This window comes from Sabethes cyaneus, chromosome 3 (genome assembly GCF_943734655.1).
Source record: "Sabethes cyaneus chromosome 3, idSabCyanKW18_F2, whole genome shotgun sequence".
In the NCBI taxonomy this organism is placed as follows: domain Eukaryota; kingdom Metazoa; phylum Arthropoda; class Insecta; order Diptera; family Culicidae; genus Sabethes; species Sabethes cyaneus.
In genome coordinates this window covers 253529493-253548288 of record NC_071355.1, presented here as the reverse complement: position 1 = coordinate 253548288, position 18796 = coordinate 253529493, and the positions used below count along the sequence as shown (strand labels likewise).

Sequence of the window (18796 nt, the reverse complement as noted above, 5' to 3'; positions counted from 1 at the left end):
TATTCCGAAGATGTCAAAATATTCATGGTGATTAGTGGCATTACTCTTAATGGAAGTTAGTGAATATCTATCGAAACCCGAAGGTAGGGGGATTTGATCCGCTGGAGAGGATATATTTCAGCGCATAAACATTGAAAAGAAACATGGACAAAAACCGAACGCTTAGCAACACAGCAATAATGGAGGCGCCTATTATTGTTGCTAACAAGATAAACAACCTATTCCAGAAGCACAACAAATAGCGTTCAGCTTCGCAGCAATTAAAGTTGAATGTTAAAAACGAGTGAAGCGTTTATCCAGAGACATTCCGGATGCACTGTATGATTCACGTGTCTGCTTTACAATACAGAATGAATAATTCACAACGCTGAACGCAGTTGTAGAGTTACACTTTATAATCATTTTGTAATAACTAACAAATTGAAAGAGTGCAACATGTCTGCCATACACTTTGAGTCACTCTCTAGACTCCGAGCCAGCAACACGTGGTGGCGGTAGGAACACACGCAAAGACGTAACTTTGCGCAAGAAAATAATTGATGCTAATTGATTTGGTGCGATTTGATGAAGCAAATCAATCTGCTTTTACTGTTCCAAAGACTCCCACATTGACCTATCCAGTATTGTTCAGTGCGATATAGCGTGATTCCGCGGGAATCCTAGTTGAGCGTAAATGGTTGCGATATAATTATTTTTTTTTTATCTTAGCTACCAATTAAGGTCACTTTTATTTGTGTCCTTTGGTTATGAAACAAATTATTACCTAGCAATTGAAAAGTGGTTGTTGGTCCTTTGATAAATTTATACAAACGCGGTTTCATAAGTAAGATAAATTGAAAAAATGAACGTTTAGTCTTATAGCCTGGTCATAAATTAATTTGCTGACGACAATGACATCCAATAAAAGAGATATTGCTCGTTGGCACACTTACCCATGATCGGAGGCATTCATCTTTCGTCCGTTGCCTCTTCACGATTCCGTTGGACGTTTGTTTGGTGATTCGAACTGTGAGTTCGTTACACTCCAGTGGTTCCAATTCACTTTTTTGCAACGAAAGTACCAATCCAGTTCGGAGTGAGAACACAAAAATGATTCACTGATTTAGGACTGTGGCAGAATTTTAATGAATAACTAGCTGATGTTAAGTTGATCCAACACTAGACACTAAATCAAAAACAAAAATAGGATTTTGTTGATTTGTCTAAAACAGACTTGTGTTTTTTGAATTTTCACTAATTAGCATTTTTTATCATCCGTTGCGGTATTGTGCAGAAGAAAGGAAAAACAACCGACATCAATTCAGCCAGCTCATGGCAGCTTCCGACTAGTGTCAGGTCACATTGCTTCACAAGTCTATTAAGACATCGCATCTGGGTACGTTAAAGTAGAGCAATCGTTCACTGATTTGTTAGAGATTTTTCTTCCATTAAGCGATAGATGAAGAAAATTGCAAATTATACTGCGAAAGCTTTAGTCATTAATGTCGATTGAGATTGTACCAGTTGCAAAGTGCTACTTAGACAAATTGAAATGGAAAGTTGTTGCCTGCGTTCCCCTTAAAGGCGCGCTAAAGAATTATGAGTACACATCTGAATCGCGGTTCTCGGGTACCTTTTGAAACGAAAATGTAAACAAAACGGATGAAAGCTTCCGTTCGCAGTATTTCTCAAAAGAAATGCTCGTCAGTTTTGATAACATTCTCATATCTTTTTGAAAAGGTACTCCAAAATCTAGACAGTCTAGTGGATGTCGTTCATTCTTTATTTGAAAAAGCGGTCATGGGTCGGAGAGACAACTCATACACCACGGCAGGTGCCAGAGACCAGAAATTGTTTATTTTACCGTTCACGGCTTGCATAAAAAACAAGTTCGTCAGCGGAAAGTGACGCCAGCGTAAACAAGTATTTTTATTTATGTGAAACGAAGACTAATTTCGAAATTTCTATTACGGACATCGGAACAATTGCGAGTTATCTGCAGAAAATCATTAAAATAACTCATAGTTACGTCTTTCTAAGCAGAAATGCTATTGCTATTTTAATTGACGTCACTAAGCAATATGGTTATTCACGGTAATCAATTGCAATTGATGAGTGGATCTAAAACTGGTCAGTAGACCTCAAGCAGCACGTAGAAACAGGTCTTCTTTCTGTGTTCCTTCCGTTCCAGACATGATGTTACCCTTCACTGCACTTTCGTTTGTATTTCCCTTCCTCCTGATGGTCCGCGTTTTGTTGTTTCTGCCTTTGTCTGTTCAACACCAACTACGAAGTGGGACATGTCCTCTCATAACTGGTTTTCATCATCGTCTTCCTCATGAAATACAAATCCGCCTATGCCACTTATCAAAACAGTGCCACTTTGACGTTTCTTACCGTGCAACTAATCCGGATTCGCGATTTCAGGTTTAATCCTTTCTACTACAATAGTTGTATTCGTAACCAACAGGGACAGCAAAGACTGTCCTACTATATTCTTTTTACACTTCCAGCAACCTTCGATTCTTCTTCCTTTACTTTACACTCATTCCTTTTTTTCACGACTTCCGATGCTGCTGCTTTCAGGGTTTCACTTAACCAGCAATTCATGAAGAAAAAAAAATGAACCTTTTTCACTGACGCCCTCTCTCGCTTACTCCTTCACTTTTACGGAACACGGCAGCAGCAACCATCAGCAGCCTCGAAACGAAAATTCCGTAATTTCCAACACCCAGGGCACCGTTTTCCGTCGGATTTATGCCACGTCATGCACGGCGAGCCGTATTTTGCCTGCAACACTTTAGCCACACACAATTTCCGCAAAGACAACTAGCACAAGGTCCACAAATTATGACGGTGGCGGAGCGTACCCAGTTCTGCTGCTGACTCGACGACGGACACGAAAAATGTTTCCTTCGAAATGCGACCGCGACGGATGGTTGAATGAAAAAATTCCCAGTGGCTCTGCAGATGCCAAAGATGAACGCTTTTGCGACCGTCACCGTGACGCAACGCAAGTGACAGTGGCGACGTGTCAAAAATGACAACCAGTGCGAACATTAGCGGATCGACCACCAGATGGCTGAAGTATCTGGCGCAGAGAGGGATAGGAAACTGAATGCGATAGAATTTAAAAAAGAAACATGTTTTTGTTCTTACATTTAAAACTCGGCTCTTTAGAAGCACGCAATCGAGAATTTTAGAGTTTTTACTTGATAAATAAGTGCTATTCTGGTAATAACAAATCCTTTGTACTGAAAAAAAGCAGTTTTGAATTGATTGTAGAGGATTTTCGAAAAATATTCCTATTCAGATCTGAGCCGAGAGTCTTATACACCCGTGACTCAATGAAACGACCCAAAACACAATACCTATGAAAATGCTTCTAAATAATTTGGGTTAAATATCAAATGAAAAAAAAAAACTCAAAATATTCATTGTTGCCTTATTCGCCATCTGCCAAACTCGCACCTTGCACCTTGGCAGACTGTAGAGTTGCGATGCTTGAAGAGATCGAAAAGAGCAGCTCTTAGGAAGCTCTCAACATATGATGGTCCATTACTGCGTCATCGCTACAAACTGATAAACATTGCGTGGTACAATGGGTAAAATCGTACGAGGCAAGGTTGTTATGTGTATTTCTTGCGTAATATACAGAGTAAACGGAAAACAGAGCCGCATTCCTTATGGTGATACATCAACGAGCAACGGAAAGCATTCGGTCTAGCTTCAGCAATGAAGTACAGAGACCAAACGAGAAAGACTGCCGATTAAAATTGTAAGCTTTTCTCTGAGAAGTTTGTTAGTTTTCTGTAAGACACTGACCGCTGTTCTTCTCAAGAAATGCACCGTGGAGAACAACCGGTCTAATAAGCGTCTGGTACAGGGTACACTTTATACGGGGCAGGGCTGTCCTGCACTGAGTGCGCCTATTTTGCTTTTTTAACTGTAGCACCTCAACCACGCAAAATTCGAAATGTTATGTATGGGGCATTTAAAGAGTCAATTATTATCCATAATATTGCTGAAGTATTGTTCTATCTTAAGTAATTACGGCGCACTCCGGTGCAGTTCACACTGAGTGGTGCACCAAGAGCGCTCTCTGCGCATCACCCAGTGTGAAGTGCGGGGGTTAGTCTGCTCGAGAGCAATTGCTTGTGAAGTCCATAGTAAGCACGACTTCCGCTGATAATACGCCTCCGAATCACATGGCTGCTATCATTGTCCGTTACCAGTAAGCCAAGGTAGACAAATTCATCGATTACCTCAAATTCATCGCTGCCGATCATACTACAGCCCAAGCGGCGTCGATCGGCCTCGATTCCGCTGCCCAGCCTGACCAGCATGTACTTTGTTTTAGATGTTTTTACCTTCAACCCAATCTTTTCTGCTTCGCGTTTCAGTCTGGTATACCGTTCAGCCACCGCTACAGATGTTCTGGCGATAATATTCATGCCATTGGCAAAGCTGACGAATTGACTAGTTTTGTTGAAGATCGTTCCCCGCGTGTTGATATCCGTTCGCTTCATAACACCTTGTAGATGTTGAATGTGCTATGCGGCATGAGAGACCATCACCTTCACGGAGACCTCTGTGTGATTCGAATGAACTTGACAATCCATCCGAGATCCGAACAGAATACAGTGCACCATCCATCGTAGATTGAGTCAGTTTGAAGAGCTTCCTGAGGAAGCTGTTCTCGTCGATGATTTTCCATAGCTCTTTCCGGTCGATGGTATCTGTCACGCTCTAGGCGACGATGGTATTCGTCCATCAATTTCGACCTTACGATGTAAACCGAAATATCTTCATCAGCCCGATTGCCCAAAGCGATCACAATTCAATCGTACGAAAAAGGCAAACTTCGCCTAACCATGCAGATTTTAATATCTTTATCAAACACAGTACCCGCGGCATTTAGTCGGTCTAAAAGATTATCGAGTTCACGCAAATGATCTTTCATGTTTCCACGCTCCCACAGATTTGTTGCACAGAAATGTTTTAACAGATTCCCGCACCGAACGCGTCGTCTTTTCATGGTACGATTTCAAAGCCACAAACACATTATGCGCAAAAACACTGTGTTCCGTGATCGTCGTAAGGGGGGCCGGTTACCAACGGGACTGTGATATTATTATGCAATATATGAACAAGTGTTGCGATTTGCACACCACCGCCAGCGGCGGTGGCTACGAACGGACTGAACTACAAGACTCACGTTTATTACCCTATTTATAGGTACATCGTTTGATAATAGCTTATTGTTCCTACACCTAGCCAGAACAACAATAGCGCTTTGTCTCATCTTCGACCGAGTACACTGATTGTTGTTCTGCTAGATGTGAAGGTCAACGCGGACATATTGCGGCTTATCATCTTCAATCGACAAGATAATGGTTGCCTTTGCCTTTCGGCTAGTCTTGACCCACTCATCATTCCGGGCAGTTTCCTCCGGAACGGAGCTTATCAGGGGTGTGAAAATGCACGCTTATAATGCAGGGGTATACATCGCTCTCCACACTTTAGCCCCCGCCCCTGGGAATGAGCATTAGTTCCGCCAATGGATATCGTATTAACTAGAGCCGATTGTCCATGGCTTCTCGTCTGTATTAATCTATGAGTTCAAGTTCAACCCCACCTTTTCGTAACAGAATTTTCCTCAAAGTGCCTTTTTGAAGGACATGATGGAATAAACGGAGCCATCGTCGGACTTCAACGTGTCAAATATCAGTGAGGTAACTTTCTCGTATAACAATTCGTAGGAACTTTTTAAACATTAAAGTTATAATTAGAACAACAATATGTCTGTTGGTCGAAGTTGGGCGGACCCACAAGCAGAGACACTTGTGCGCATTCTGGAGTTTTAGGAATCTGAAAATTTTATTTAGAGACAATTAATTATAAAATTGCATGTATTTTAAAGCGAAATGCACTTAATTTGACAATATTTCGTTACCAGAGTTCTTCCTTAAAAATCCTTCGCAATTTCCAGAAATCTTTATCGACTGCCTCTGAACGCTTAAACGTTTAAACATTTAATTGACATGATAATAAAATTAATCAATACGGGACAATTTCCGGGGTGCTAAATTACTCGTGACATATCATCAAATAGCATAGCATAGCATAGACAACCGTACACATCATGGGTGGCTGATATGGTGTACCCGTGAGTACACCATACACCTGGCCATGTCCTTACGATTGTAGAAATGGGTACGTTAGTTGAACACCTACTTTAAGAGGATGCGTAAAAACTCTCGGAATCTTCATAGATGTTCATGTACCCAATAAATATACGATATGAATATAATATGAATATTATCAATTTCCCACCTTTTCGTACGCGATGAATTACAGTGGTATTCCGATTATATCTACACCTGGTTTATTCTACACCCGATTTTAGGTACCCCCGATTTTGTCTACCATTTTGATCCGGTTTTATCTACATTTTTTTTAAATTGTTATTTTAACCGTGCGGAATGAAAATTTGGAAGATTTCATGAATTTATGCATAACAGAGAATATTTCTTTGTATTTTATAGTTTACTATATGGCATCTGTGGTGTGTAATTATACACAGAATGGGTATAATAATGCTGAAGTCAAATACGCAAAGTAACTTCCATTTATTTTGTAACGAATAATTTTAACATTTCACAATGATCCTTAGTGAGATTTTTTTATACCGTAACGCTAACGGGCACACCTCGTCTCCGCTAGGAACTATGGTTATCACCTTTCTTTCCTTATAAATTCTCATCTTTTGAACCATTGAATCGACTTTAATGATTTTATTACGCTTTTCAGAATTTTAAAACATTTAAAATATTAGTTATCTATTTTTTAATATTGCAAATTGCATTGAAAACGCGAAATGCAAAAATCTTGTGGACAGTTTACAAGTAAAATGCCAGCAGTGAGCTGTCAAATATTTATGTTAACTTATTGTGAGTGTCAATCCCAATAAATTGACATGAATAATTGACGGTTCGCTACTGGGATTTTGCTTGCAAAATATCTGCAAGTTTCTTGCATTTCGCATTATTGATGCAATTTGCAATAATACATTCAATTGCAAGCTAGTTGTTTACATACGATATCAAAAAAACAGATGTGACATTTTTAGTTTTTGAGATAGTCTTTTTTTAAGAAATAAAGATACGAAAATGTAATGAACTCGCATGGCGTTTTATTTTAGAGACGCATTTCTTTGCCAAAAAACCCTTTTATTACTAGTAAAAACAAAAACCATGCGTCTCCATTGTCCCAGCTAACATTTTCGTACGTATTACTTACTTTACTTTACTTTAGTGGCAACGGTCCGTTACCGATCCTGCGCCGAACGAATTATAGTCCTCCAGTACCGTCGGTCCTAGGCTGCCGTTCTCCAATCCCCACGAACACCAGCTGAACGTGCATCGTCTTCGACAGCACACACCCACCGGGTGCGGGGTCTGCCTCGGAGTCTACGGCCTCTTCCTGGTTCTCTGCTGAAAATAGTTTTGGCTACTCTTTCATCGGGCATTCTGGCCACGTGTCCAGCCCACCGCAGCCTGCCACATTGCACTACCGTCACTATATCAGCATATTTGTATACTTGGTACAGCTCGTGATTCATGCGTCTGCGCCACACTCCATTTTCCATTTTGCCACCAAGTATAGATCGCAGAATTTTACGCTCAAAAACCCCAAGCACTCGCCGATCAGCTTCCTTTAGCGTCCATGATTCGTGTCCGTAAAGGGCCACCGGGAGGATTAGTGTTCTGTAGAGCGCCAGTTTTGTGCGAATTTGCAAACTACGGGACTTCAGCTGGCTACGTAATCCGTAGAAAGCCCGATTCACGGCTGCAACTCATCGTTTCACTTCGCGGCTTGTATCGTTGTCACATGTCACGAGTGTACCAAGGTATATAAATTCCTCCACTACTTCATATCGTTCCCCATCTAACTCCACCTCGACACCAACACCACTTGGGCTCCCACGTTCCCTACCAGCAACCATGTACTTCGTTTTGGCGGTATTAATGGTAAGTCCCAATCTCGCAGCTTCCCTTTTAAAGGGCCTAAAGGCCTCTTCTACTGCTCTACGGTTGATTCCGATGATATCGACGTCATCCGCAAAACCAAGAAGCATGTGAGATTTCGTGATGATAGTTGCATTCCTTTCCACGTTTGCTCTTCGTAATGCACCTTCCAAGGCAATGTTGAATAGCAGGTTAGAGAGTGCGTCCCCTTGCTTCAGTCCATCCAACGTCACGAAAGCAGCTGAGGTCTCACCCGCTATTCTAACGCATGATTTGGATCCATCCAGCGTCGCACGAATCAGCGTAACTAGTTTCGTCGGAAAACCATGTTCTAGCATTATCTGCCACAGCTCATTTCGTTTAACTGAATCGTACGCCGCTTTAAAGTCCACAAACAGATGGTGTGTCTGCAAGTTGTACTCCCGGAACTTGTCTAGCAACTGGCGCAGGGTAAACATCTGATCCGTCGTGGAGCGACCCTCACGAAAACCAGCTTGGTACTCGCCGACGAAGGACTCCGCTAACGGTCTCAGTCTGCAGAACAGGATACGGGAAAGCACCTTGTAGGCAGAATTGAGCAATGTAATTCCTCGATAGTTTTTACACTCCATTCGATGTCCCTTTTTGAAAATTGGGCAAATGAGGCCATCCAACCACTCCTCCGGCATTTGTTCTTCCTCCCAGATCCTGACAATGATCCGGTGGATTGCTTCGTACAGCCGCTCGCTCCCCGCTTTTAGAAGTTCAGCCGGGATACCGTCCTTCCCAGCAGCCTTACCGTTTTTCAGCTCACTGATTGCCTTGTTAACCTCCTCCTGTGTTGGTGGCTCCACAGCTTGACCATCGCTTACAATTTCTATCCTGTCCCTGCTGATCTCCTCATTTACCTCTCCATTCAATAGTGTCTGGAAGTGCTCCTTCCACCTGGCTGCTACCGCCGTTTTGTCGGTAAGCAGGTTGCCAGCACTATCATTGCACATCACAGGCATGGCAAAATTCCTGCTTCTCACCGTTTTATAGAAACTCCGTGTGTCGTTGCTGGCGTATCGCTCCTCTGCGCCGGCAAGCACGTGCTCCTCGTACTCGCGTTTCTTTAGACGATGGATTCTTTTTTCCGCAGCTCTAGTCTCTCTGTATCTCTCTCTGTTTTGACGCGTTGCCGCAGTGAGCATGCGACTCCTGGCCTGGTTCTTTTCGTCTGTCACTCTCTGGCATTCGGCATCGAACCAGCTGTTACGCTGTCTTCCACGCGTCGTGCCTACCACCTCTCTCGCTGTTGTTTGGATGGCACCATGGATGTTCATCCACAGCCCATTTATATCTTCTTCTTCTACCTGCTGTTCTGCGATTCGCTGGTGAAGCTTCCTGGCGTACTCCACTGCAACGCCGTCTGCCGTTAACCGCTGGATGTTGAAACGCAGCGTCCTTTCAGTGCGAGCTTTCGCCGTGTTCGACAGCCTTGCGCGAATCTTACTCACTACGAGATAGTGGTCAGAGTCGATATTTGGTCCACGAAAAGACCGTACATCGATAACATCCGAAAAGTGTCGACCGTCAATCAAGACATGATCGATCTGAGAGCTAGAGTCTCCATTTGGATGCCTCCAGGTTTGTTTCCGAATATTCAAACGTGGAAAGTAGGTGCTACAGATGGCCATCCCTCTGGCCGCGGCAAAATTTATGAGCCTCAGACCGTTATCATTGGTCGACAGATGCAGGCTATGTCTTCCAATAACTGGACGGAAGAATTCCTCCCTCCCGATCTGCGCGTTTGCATCTCCGATGATGATTTTCACGTCGTGTTTTGGGCACTCTCCATAGGTCCTCTCAAGCTTGTCGTAAAACTCGTCTTTAGCATCATCGGATTTATCATTTGTCGGTGCGTATAAGTTGATTAGGCTATAGTTGAAGAATTTGCCCTTAATCCTCAACACGCATATACGGTCATCTACGGGCCTCCACCGGATAACTCGTTGCTTTTGTTTTCCCAACACTACGAAACCGACTCCATGTTCAGCTTTCTTACCGCCACTGTAGTAGATGTGGTACTTAAAAGAAGTGCCTGCAATAGGGTCTACTGCACGGAACTCCCTTTCTCCGGAATTTGGCCACCGAACTTCCTGAATAGCAGCGATCTCCACTCCGAGTTGATGCAGCTCTCGAGCAAGCAAGCCAGCCCGTGCCGGTTCATGGAGAGTTCGGACATTCCAGGTACCAAGTTTCCAATCGTTATCCCTTAATCGTTTCCTTGTCCCTTGCCGTGTCCTATACCGATTGTTCCGTCCTGAATTTCTTTGTTCGTTGTTCGTGGTAATTGAGTTTTCGGTATACTACCTCACCGGGGTCGCGATACCTACATCCCGCTGATGGGTCTGCCATCTTAGGTATAGCTTGCGGGATACAGCATTTCATATTCAGCCGCCCGTTACGAGACAGACGCTGTGTGAGCCGCCCCTCACCTGGAGAACAGGCGCTCTAGTTCGCACCTCCTAGCTTAGCTGCTTCAGTAAGTACGTAAAGCATTTCCGGGTAAGGCCATCGACCGTCATCATTTGACTTAGATCTGCGTGGAGGCGCCAGGTGGGAGCTTGAGAGAGCCAGAGCTATGTTTGACGCTCCTTCCAGGTAACTCTCTCCATTTCATACCCTTTCGTACGTATATCAAAGTGAAAAATGAGAAATATGTACCGATATTATATCTTGAAAACTAGCACTAGATGCACGAAACCAGCATATGCCTACTATTTTGGAGGCGATATACGTACTGCAGATTATTCGTAAATAAATCGCATTCATAAGTGTTTGTATACGATGAGATCCGACTCAACATGATTTGTTCCATAATCCTATACAATTTTGTGATGAAAATCGTATGTAATTCAGTCGTCACCATTTTGTACGATTGAATATAAACTAAGGTGCGATTTAATAAGCTTTATGTACGATTTAGATTTTGTTTAAAAACACTTAAGATAATTTTCATATTTTGAAATACGATTTGTGGTTTGCTGAGGTATTCTCAGCACTTTATGAAAACTTAGAGTTTCTTTGGTCTACACACCACGTAAACACAAAAAGTGAATGTTTTCAATGTTTTTGCGATAGTAAAAAAAAAAACTGGGCTTCAGTCCAATATTTTTTTTGAAGAGCTCATCAAAATACTTTCCATTTGGTATTAACATCATTCAAATCGGTTCAATAGATCAAAAGTTATGAATTTTTAAAGAAAGAAAGGTGGAAAAAATGGTAACTTTTGGGACCACAGTGACTCAGAATAGAGAACCCTAAGTGCCAAATAAAAATACGGTTCTAAAATTTTCTGCAAAGGAATAAGTACACAAAATTTGAATAAAATCGGAGCCATTTTGAATTTCGATGTCTTTTTTCATAATATGCTGAGTTGACGTGCATTATGGCTAATGGTTGATATGAACAAAATGTGCTCTATGCGCAAAATTACACTGAAATAATACACTTCTTCAATGGTCAACACTAACAAAATTTTTCGTTCATTTAAATTATTTTGGAGCAATTTATTTTTCCCCAAATTTGTCTACTTTCCAAATATATCTACCAAAAATTTTCGGATGGGTAGATAAAATCGGTAAACCACTGTATAACCATCGCGGGCGATACCGTCGCCAGAATCGTCGCGGGGGCAAATATCGTTTATTTTGTCAAGTAAATCAATAGCTTACGTGCTAGACAAGCATAATATGTACTTATAACTTACATATTGCCAAGCAGATTCTCTCTGCGACGATTTCAAGCTATCAAAAAAGTGAGCAGCGCATTTTGTTACCAAAGAAACGGGCAATATATAAGCGTAAAAATAAAATGAAATGGAGCATATAGGAGCAAAAATAGAACAATCTCACCAGCAATCCGTGGAACGAAGTATAATTGCGTCATTTGAGTTTCCATCGGTGCATCTAATATCCAATAAATAATTTAATTCTGCATTCTGATATCCATGTGCATTACTTAAACTTGCCACGGCCAAAGCTTTCACTGTACAGGATGAGGTGCTTGATGAGGTAAAACAAAACAAATTATTAGAATAATGTATCAGGCTTACCTGGCCGTGTGGCTCAGCCGTCTGCCCAAAATTACAGTTTTGAAATCAGGCAGCCAGGAAACACGGCACCTCCTAGCTTAGCTACTCAATAGAGCATTACCGGGTAAGGCCGCGTGGAGGCGCTAGGTACGGGCTTGAGATGGCAAGAGCTATGTTGGTCACTCTGTTGTTTGCCTTCCCCATTTCATACCCTTACTCGTGACATATTATCAAATGAGCGCTTAATTGCAAAGCGAAACGGGTAACTGATCTCCGGCTGTGATTTAGACGTGTCTACTGAGCATTTCAATCTTCTTGAAGCATTAAATTGTATTTTTAAATAACAATTATACACCTATTTGCAAATCGTCTGTTGAGGGCACCTTTGTTAAATTTTATTGCAGCTTCAAAAACGTGGAATAACGCACCTGAAAGATAATAAAGTCATCAGATTTAGACATTTATCAGTAAAAAAAAGGTTTAAAACTGGTGATTTCTCTTGTTTCTAAAAAAATTAAAATACGTTTGTATTTTGCTGGTAAGTAGTTTATTTCTCTTTACAGAGTTGTGTATTGTTAGAAAACGAGTAAAACGCATGTGCTAAAAGTAGGTGGCTTAGATTTGCAGCAAGAAAAGCAAGCAGTTTATTTCAAACTGAACTTCCTAGCCACGAAATCCTAACCGTAGGTTAAACGCTTCTCGTGTGTACCTTTTATGAGTTATTTTTCAAGTTTTCGTTAGCTTAGTCACATGAAAAAGTGATGAAATGATTACTTAGCGTATCCGCCTACATGAAAAACTAACCGCGAATCAAGATCGGAAGCTTAAATTATTATGAAAACATGGAATACACTTTTGAAAGCGGTGTAATTACTTATCGGCCGGCGTTCTGACGTCGTCGATCTTCAGAATCATCTTAACCAACTGGGTGGCTAAAATGATTTGCTGCTTTTTCGAGTGCAGCGATTCGATCACGTGATGTTGCTTCATGTCAGAATTGCCTGTCAGCATACAGTCTACACCCAGGGTAGCCGAGTTCTCTGCCACTTGGCGGGACTTCAGCTCGGACAGTGTCTCGATCGATAGCAAACCACTGTTTTCGGCCAACGCCAGCGGAATCGACTCCAGTGCCACGCTAAAGGAACGGAAAGCATACTGTTCCAACGTAGATAGCTGATCAGCTTCACGAGCTACTGCAAGAGAGCAGCTAATTTCGGCTGCTCCACCACCATAGACGATACGCGAGTCCTGAATCAATGAACGCACTACGCAGAGTGCATCATGGATCGAGCGTTTGGCTTCAGCAGTCACCATTTGATTACCACCGCGGATCAGAATTGTAACGGCGCGTGTATTCTTACACTCTTCGATTACCAGCATTTTATCCTTGGTGGTTCCGAAGCCTATTGGAAAATAAAAAGCAAATTATATTGTAAATTTTACGTTATTTTTCTCCACTCACTTAATTCTCGGACCAGACCAGCATATCCCAGCTTGTCAGCGGTTAGTTCTTCAAACCGCGGTACAATTCTTCCACCAGTGGCAATTGCAATCAACTCGATTTCAGGACCTCCAACCCAGCGAACTGCTGGCAGTTCCTGCTGCAGCAGTAAATGGTTCGCTTCGTCATCGAATCCCCACTGGCAAATGGCCAGTGTAGCACCGGCATCTTTCACCTGCTTGACCATCTGCAAAAATTTCTCCTGCTCATATTCGCGCAGCTTGCGGTAATCTTCGGCCGAGGTGACATCCAGCTTATGCTTGGTCTTTGGCTTCGGGGGTTCGAACGGGCAGGTTAGAACCGCCAGCTTCACATCTCGCAATGTTTTCGGCATTTGCGAGTGTGACATGGTTTTGTCAACAACCACACCTTTTACTAGACAAGTGTCTTCCATGCGACCACCAACCTTGCACTCCAATTTGATCAATTCAAAGTTAACATCCTTCTTCTCAAGATCAGCCACCGTTAACACTGCATCGACTGCAATTTCGGCCATCTGACGGTGACACTTGTTAACAATTTTGCTACCCAAAGTGGTCATTGCCACCTCGATTAACGGTTCCTTATTTTCGCGAGAAATAGGAAAAGGTTCGGCAATTGAATCCAAATGCTTACTGGCACACTGGGCTGCCAATTCAAACCCATCGGCAATTCGAATCGGGTGGATTCCGCGATCCAGAAGCGACTCGGCTTGTTCCAGCAGGGCTCCGGCCAGCACTACGACTCCGGTCGTTCCGTCACCAATTTCGTCGTCCTGCGACTGACTCAATTGAACCATAAGTTTTCCGATTTCATGGTCTACATCCATCAGTTTTAGAATAGTAGCACCATCGTTGGTTACGGTCACTTCTCCATCTCCGCTGACCATCATTTTATCCAACCCCTTCGGTCCAAGCGAGGTTCGAATCGTTGAAGCTAACTGCTTCGCCGCTAGGATGTGGCTCTACGAAAATGAACAAAGCAAAGTTTTGAGGTTAGATCAAAATTGAATCATCCGGCTGTGAAAGAAAAACTATTTTCTTGCTGGAATTTTCAAAATATCGAACAGAAAATCTTAAGTTTAGACAGAATCTATCGTAAAAATTCATGTTAAAATCAGTAAATACAAGAATACAGGAAAAAACACATGAATGATGGGAATATTCTCGACATTTTTCCATGCAGTGTGCTGAGAAAATCTATTTTTTTCGCTGATTAGCATTTTACTACAAAAAAAGTTGTACAATTATTTTTACCTTAATTGCCTCATTGCCGGTCAGCCGTTTTTGGTTTTCCTGATCCCGGAGGATAATGAAAGGCCTCCCGTACTCGTCGAAGGCGATACTTCCCGGTAAGGACATCATCTTGACTGGTTGTTTTCTACCGAATCCTTAATCGAAAAATGTTTCCTGAAACACTATTCACTACCGCAATCAACCGACCGGAACAAGTAACCGGTGCAAACACTTCGAACTAACGGAACAAATCGGACCGGAACACAAAAACCCGTGAGAATTTCCTGGTACAATGCAACACTCCGAACTTCGCGTTCGTCCCAGACTCGTGACGAATGAATGCGAAAGTTTGACAGGTTTTTCGAACGCAAAATGAATCATGTTTTTCTATTTATTTTTCTTTTCCTCCTTGCGCGGATGAATTTCGAAAGCTTGAAAGAATGTTTCCAGCGTTGCCAGACTCAACTGGATGAACTTGAGAACCAATGAAAATCTGATCAAGGTAATTTATTACGGCTTTCAACAATCCGAAATCGTTCCTCAACCAGCAAGTCAACCTGGTTACTCTTATTCACGTAAGTTCATACGCAGCAATTTCGTTAAGGGTATATAAATAATACACAACACGCTTTTTACATGACTATTTTAACGCAATTTGAGTTTCATGCGTTTTTAAAGAAAATTTTCAAGTATACGCAATTTTTCCAAGCAAATTTTAAAATATTCAAGCTATTTTTGCACAAATTTTAAAATTTACGCGTCTTTTTACGCAAATTTTAGAATTTACGCGTTTCTACACGAATTTTGGAATTAAGATGGTATAGCTATAAGCGACTATTTTGATGCAATTTTGGTAAATTATACTGTTTTAATGAGAATTTTAGAATTACTAGGATTTTTTGCACGAATTTCAGAATGTACATGGCTTTTGCGGGAATGCAGAAATTTGAGAATTTACGACACATGATTGATGACGATAATTTTAGTAGACTTTTTGTAATTTATACAATTTTTCAAGCAAGTTTTAAAATTTACGCTTAATTTGTACAAATTTCGGTATTATCGCGTTGCTTTACGCGAATTTTAGGATTCACGAGTTTCGAATGCAAATTTGGAAAATTACGGATTTTTAAAACGAATTTTGTGATTAACCTACTGACGAGTAAGGCCATCTGCAGGCAACAGTTGCCTTTTAGAGCCTCAGAGCCACATATATTTATTTTGATAGATAATTTATTTAGGCCATTACGAATATTTAATAAAGTTTTTGTCCTTCCGGTGTTGGGCAACTGAAGGGGGGGTGAAAAAACAGATATGTTTATCTCACTACAAAAATGCGTTTTAAGCATTTTTACTTAAAGTTTAAATGAGAAAACCAAATTTATTCTTGCATTTCATTTAGACGTTATTATTTTGCTTGTAAAAATCTACAAAAGACAAAAATGAAAGAATTTTTTTGCCGATTTTCAGAAACTCCATTGTTCGAATTTCCATTTCTGTTTCGTGCTAGAAGCGTTAACTCCACTTGCACAATCAGTTTTCAAGTTTTTTTTAGGCTGGCAGAGCCCACAGGCAATGGATTTTATAAAAAAATTAACGTATATCCTACAAATTATTTTTTTGCTCCTCGATTTTTCAAGCAAATTTCCAAGGGGGAGGGGGGGGGGGGTGATAAAAACTTTAAAAATAATTTGTAATGGCCTTATTCGGTTCTGATAAATTAAAAATGCATTTAAATGTATTTTAGAAGAGATTGCTTGATATTTTGATACAAACATCACAACATTCTGACCATATCTGAGTAAAGCACTGGGCATGAAAATCGAAATAAATTTAGACTGTTATTACCAGATAACTTTTGCGGGAAAATCAAAGCTTAACCTTTCGTTACTCGCGCCAACTTAAGATTTATAGACATACTAAAATCTCACAGAATTCACTCTAATACTAATGCCACTTGATGAAAAACTTATGAAACTTTTTCCACCGTTTGAAAGATCTTGGTCTGCTGATCAATTTTGCTGAAAACAGCATTTTTTTTGGTGGAATCTGGAGATATACCGAGATAAAGCTAACGGTTCACAGGTGTTGTATCAAAATACAACAGCCCGAGTAACGGAGGGTTAAGCTACTTTTGAGTGTATACACTCAACTCTCGTTTTACGTCCATTATTTGGGGAATGTAAAAACAATCGGTCGTAAAAAAGAGGACGTTTCTTCAAATTTTGGATGTAAAACGAGAGAACGTTAATTTAAATTTTGGACGTAACAAAGAGGACGTTAATTCAAATTTTGGACGTAAAACGAGAGGACATTTATTCAAATTTCGGACGTACAAAAAGAGGACGTTAATTCAAATTTCGGACGTAAAAAAGTGGACGGAAAAAGAAATCACGTAAAATGAATGGACGTAAAAAGAGATTAATGTTCTTTCAAAAAATAATCTTGATCGCATCATTTTTACGATATTGGGTGTTGAAGGGTTAACGGGATTATAGTCTGTTTTTACGCGAAATTCGGAATTGATAAGGTATAGCAGCCTGCCCATTGTTGGAAATCAGAATCACATGTGCATAAACGAGCAACTGTGAAAAACACTGTGGAAATCGACACAATACCTCTTTAATATTTAATATTGAGCTTTTAACAGATAATAAAAAATATTAAAGGGATATATGCAGTTAAGAAACCCTTTTGCCGATTTAAAAAAACCGGTTTGAAAAGAAAAGTTTGTATACATGTCGTGAACCTTCTCTTAGACTTTAATATTTTTCATTTGTCAAAATAATAGAACGATAGAAAGCTGCTATAATAGTCAATCCTGAAACCCTTTTCACTGAATCATCAAAATCAATAATTTCGAGGAAAATTGTTACTGAGAAACAAATACTACTCCTAGAAGGTATTTAACTATTATAATACGAAGTGTAATTATTCAGCTAATATTGGGCAACTTTCACTCATTGTAGGTTGCATGAACGATTCCAGGTAGAATTTTTAGCAAAAGCATTCACCTACACAATTATTTAGGTTGGGGCTTAAACGCATTAATTGGAATAGTAAAACAACGATTTTTAACAAAACTGCGGCGTTTTAAAACCGTAAACCCGTTTTGACTTAAATACTGCCCAATCTGTTCACAAAACGGAAAATATTTTACTTAACTTAATAGTTTAATAATTTATTATTGTTAACTTAATAACTGACGGACTAAACAAGAAGTATTTTAAATAAAGCGGAGAAATTGAGGTTTGGGAATGATTAAAGCTAGAAGTGTTTTTAGAGGAAGGAATTTTGAAGGAATCTCGCTTAGGAAGGGACTTGAGACATTGTAGTTTAGATTACGACTGGTGGTGGACGCTGGATTCGGACTACACTCAAAATATTCTGCACATAACTAATGGTAAATTTCCATATAAAATTCCAGATAATTATCATGTGCCACATATAAGCACAATCCGCCTAGAAATACACATAAAAATTATACGGGTATGAATAGTATGTGCAATTATACACATAAAAAATATACGCATATGAATAGTATGTGCAAAAGTTTCGCGTACCCATAAATTATAACTGTTTGGCATATAAAGTTCATTAACTGGGCACATTGCAAAAATCTATGTGTGGGGCACATAGAAACTATACGAAAAGTTTTCTCAGTGTAGGAAAACGAGCTGGCCAGGATAAACCGATCTGAATTCCCGGTAGACTATCCGACATAAGTCGAGTGAACCGCGTTTACTTGGTAGCAACCGGCAATATAATCAATAGTCGTGCTTAAACAAATTTAACCGTTTATAATATTTTAATATTTGGGGTGAACCAACCAATGGCTGAAAGCCCCATCAAATAGTAAATAAATAAAATATTTTAATATTTTTCCTAGCTTTTTCCTAACTCTCCTGTTTTCCTACCTTTCTTGCTCCTCTGAGAAGTAATCAGCCGATCTCCCAGAGCGTAGTCGCTGGCCAACGGGAACGATCCCTCTGATTGTTTCTCAGATTCCTAATGC

At 40.6% G+C, this 18796-nt stretch overlaps 2 protein-coding genes across 4 annotated transcripts in view; both read right to left on the bottom strand.

Annotated features, from left to right (window-relative positions):
- LOC128739193 (AP-1 complex subunit gamma-1) overlaps nt 1-2940 on the bottom strand; it is a 39202-nt gene extending 36262 nt beyond the window's left edge. For 2 of the 3 annotated variants that reach the window (XM_053834626.1, XM_053834629.1), the window contains exons 1-2: nt 2377-2940; nt 933-1165 (exon numbers count right to left, since the gene is read on the bottom strand). In XM_053834626.1, the coding sequence (XP_053690601.1) occupies nt 933-952 (20 nt within the window). In that variant the 5' untranslated portion in view covers nt 953-1165; nt 2377-2940. The remainder of the gene's footprint in view (nt 1-932; nt 1166-2376) is intronic. The other variant, XM_053834628.1, reaches the window with a different exon arrangement.
- Nucleotides 2941-12607: 9667 nt separating this feature from the next.
- On the bottom strand, nt 12608-15093 carry LOC128741911 (T-complex protein 1 subunit epsilon). The gene is made up of 3 exons (XM_053838031.1): nt 14803-15093; nt 13529-14510; nt 12608-13469 (listed from the first exon to the last, which is right to left on the bottom strand). Exons 1-3 carry the CDS (start codon nt 14908-14910, stop codon nt 12937-12939), a joined length of 1623 nt encoding a protein of 540 aa, XP_053694006.1. The 5' UTR covers nt 14911-15093; the 3' UTR covers nt 12608-12936.
- Nucleotides 15094-18796: the final 3703 nt, after the last annotated feature.

Excerpts from the sequence above, each read along its gene's own strand:
- LOC128741911 (XM_053838031.1), bottom strand. The coding sequence starts at position 14,910 with ATGATGTCCTTACCGGGAAGTATCGCCTTCGACGAGTACGGGAGGCCT. Across the intron at positions 14,511-14,802 it reads CCGGCAATGAGGCAATTAAG|AGCCACATCCTAGCGGCGAA; the intron begins GTAAAAATAATT and ends TCATTTTCGTAG. Across the intron at positions 13,470-13,528 it reads TGGTCTGGTCCGAGAATTAA|GCTTCGGAACCACCAAGGAT; the intron begins GTGAGTGGAGAA and ends ATTTTCCAATAG.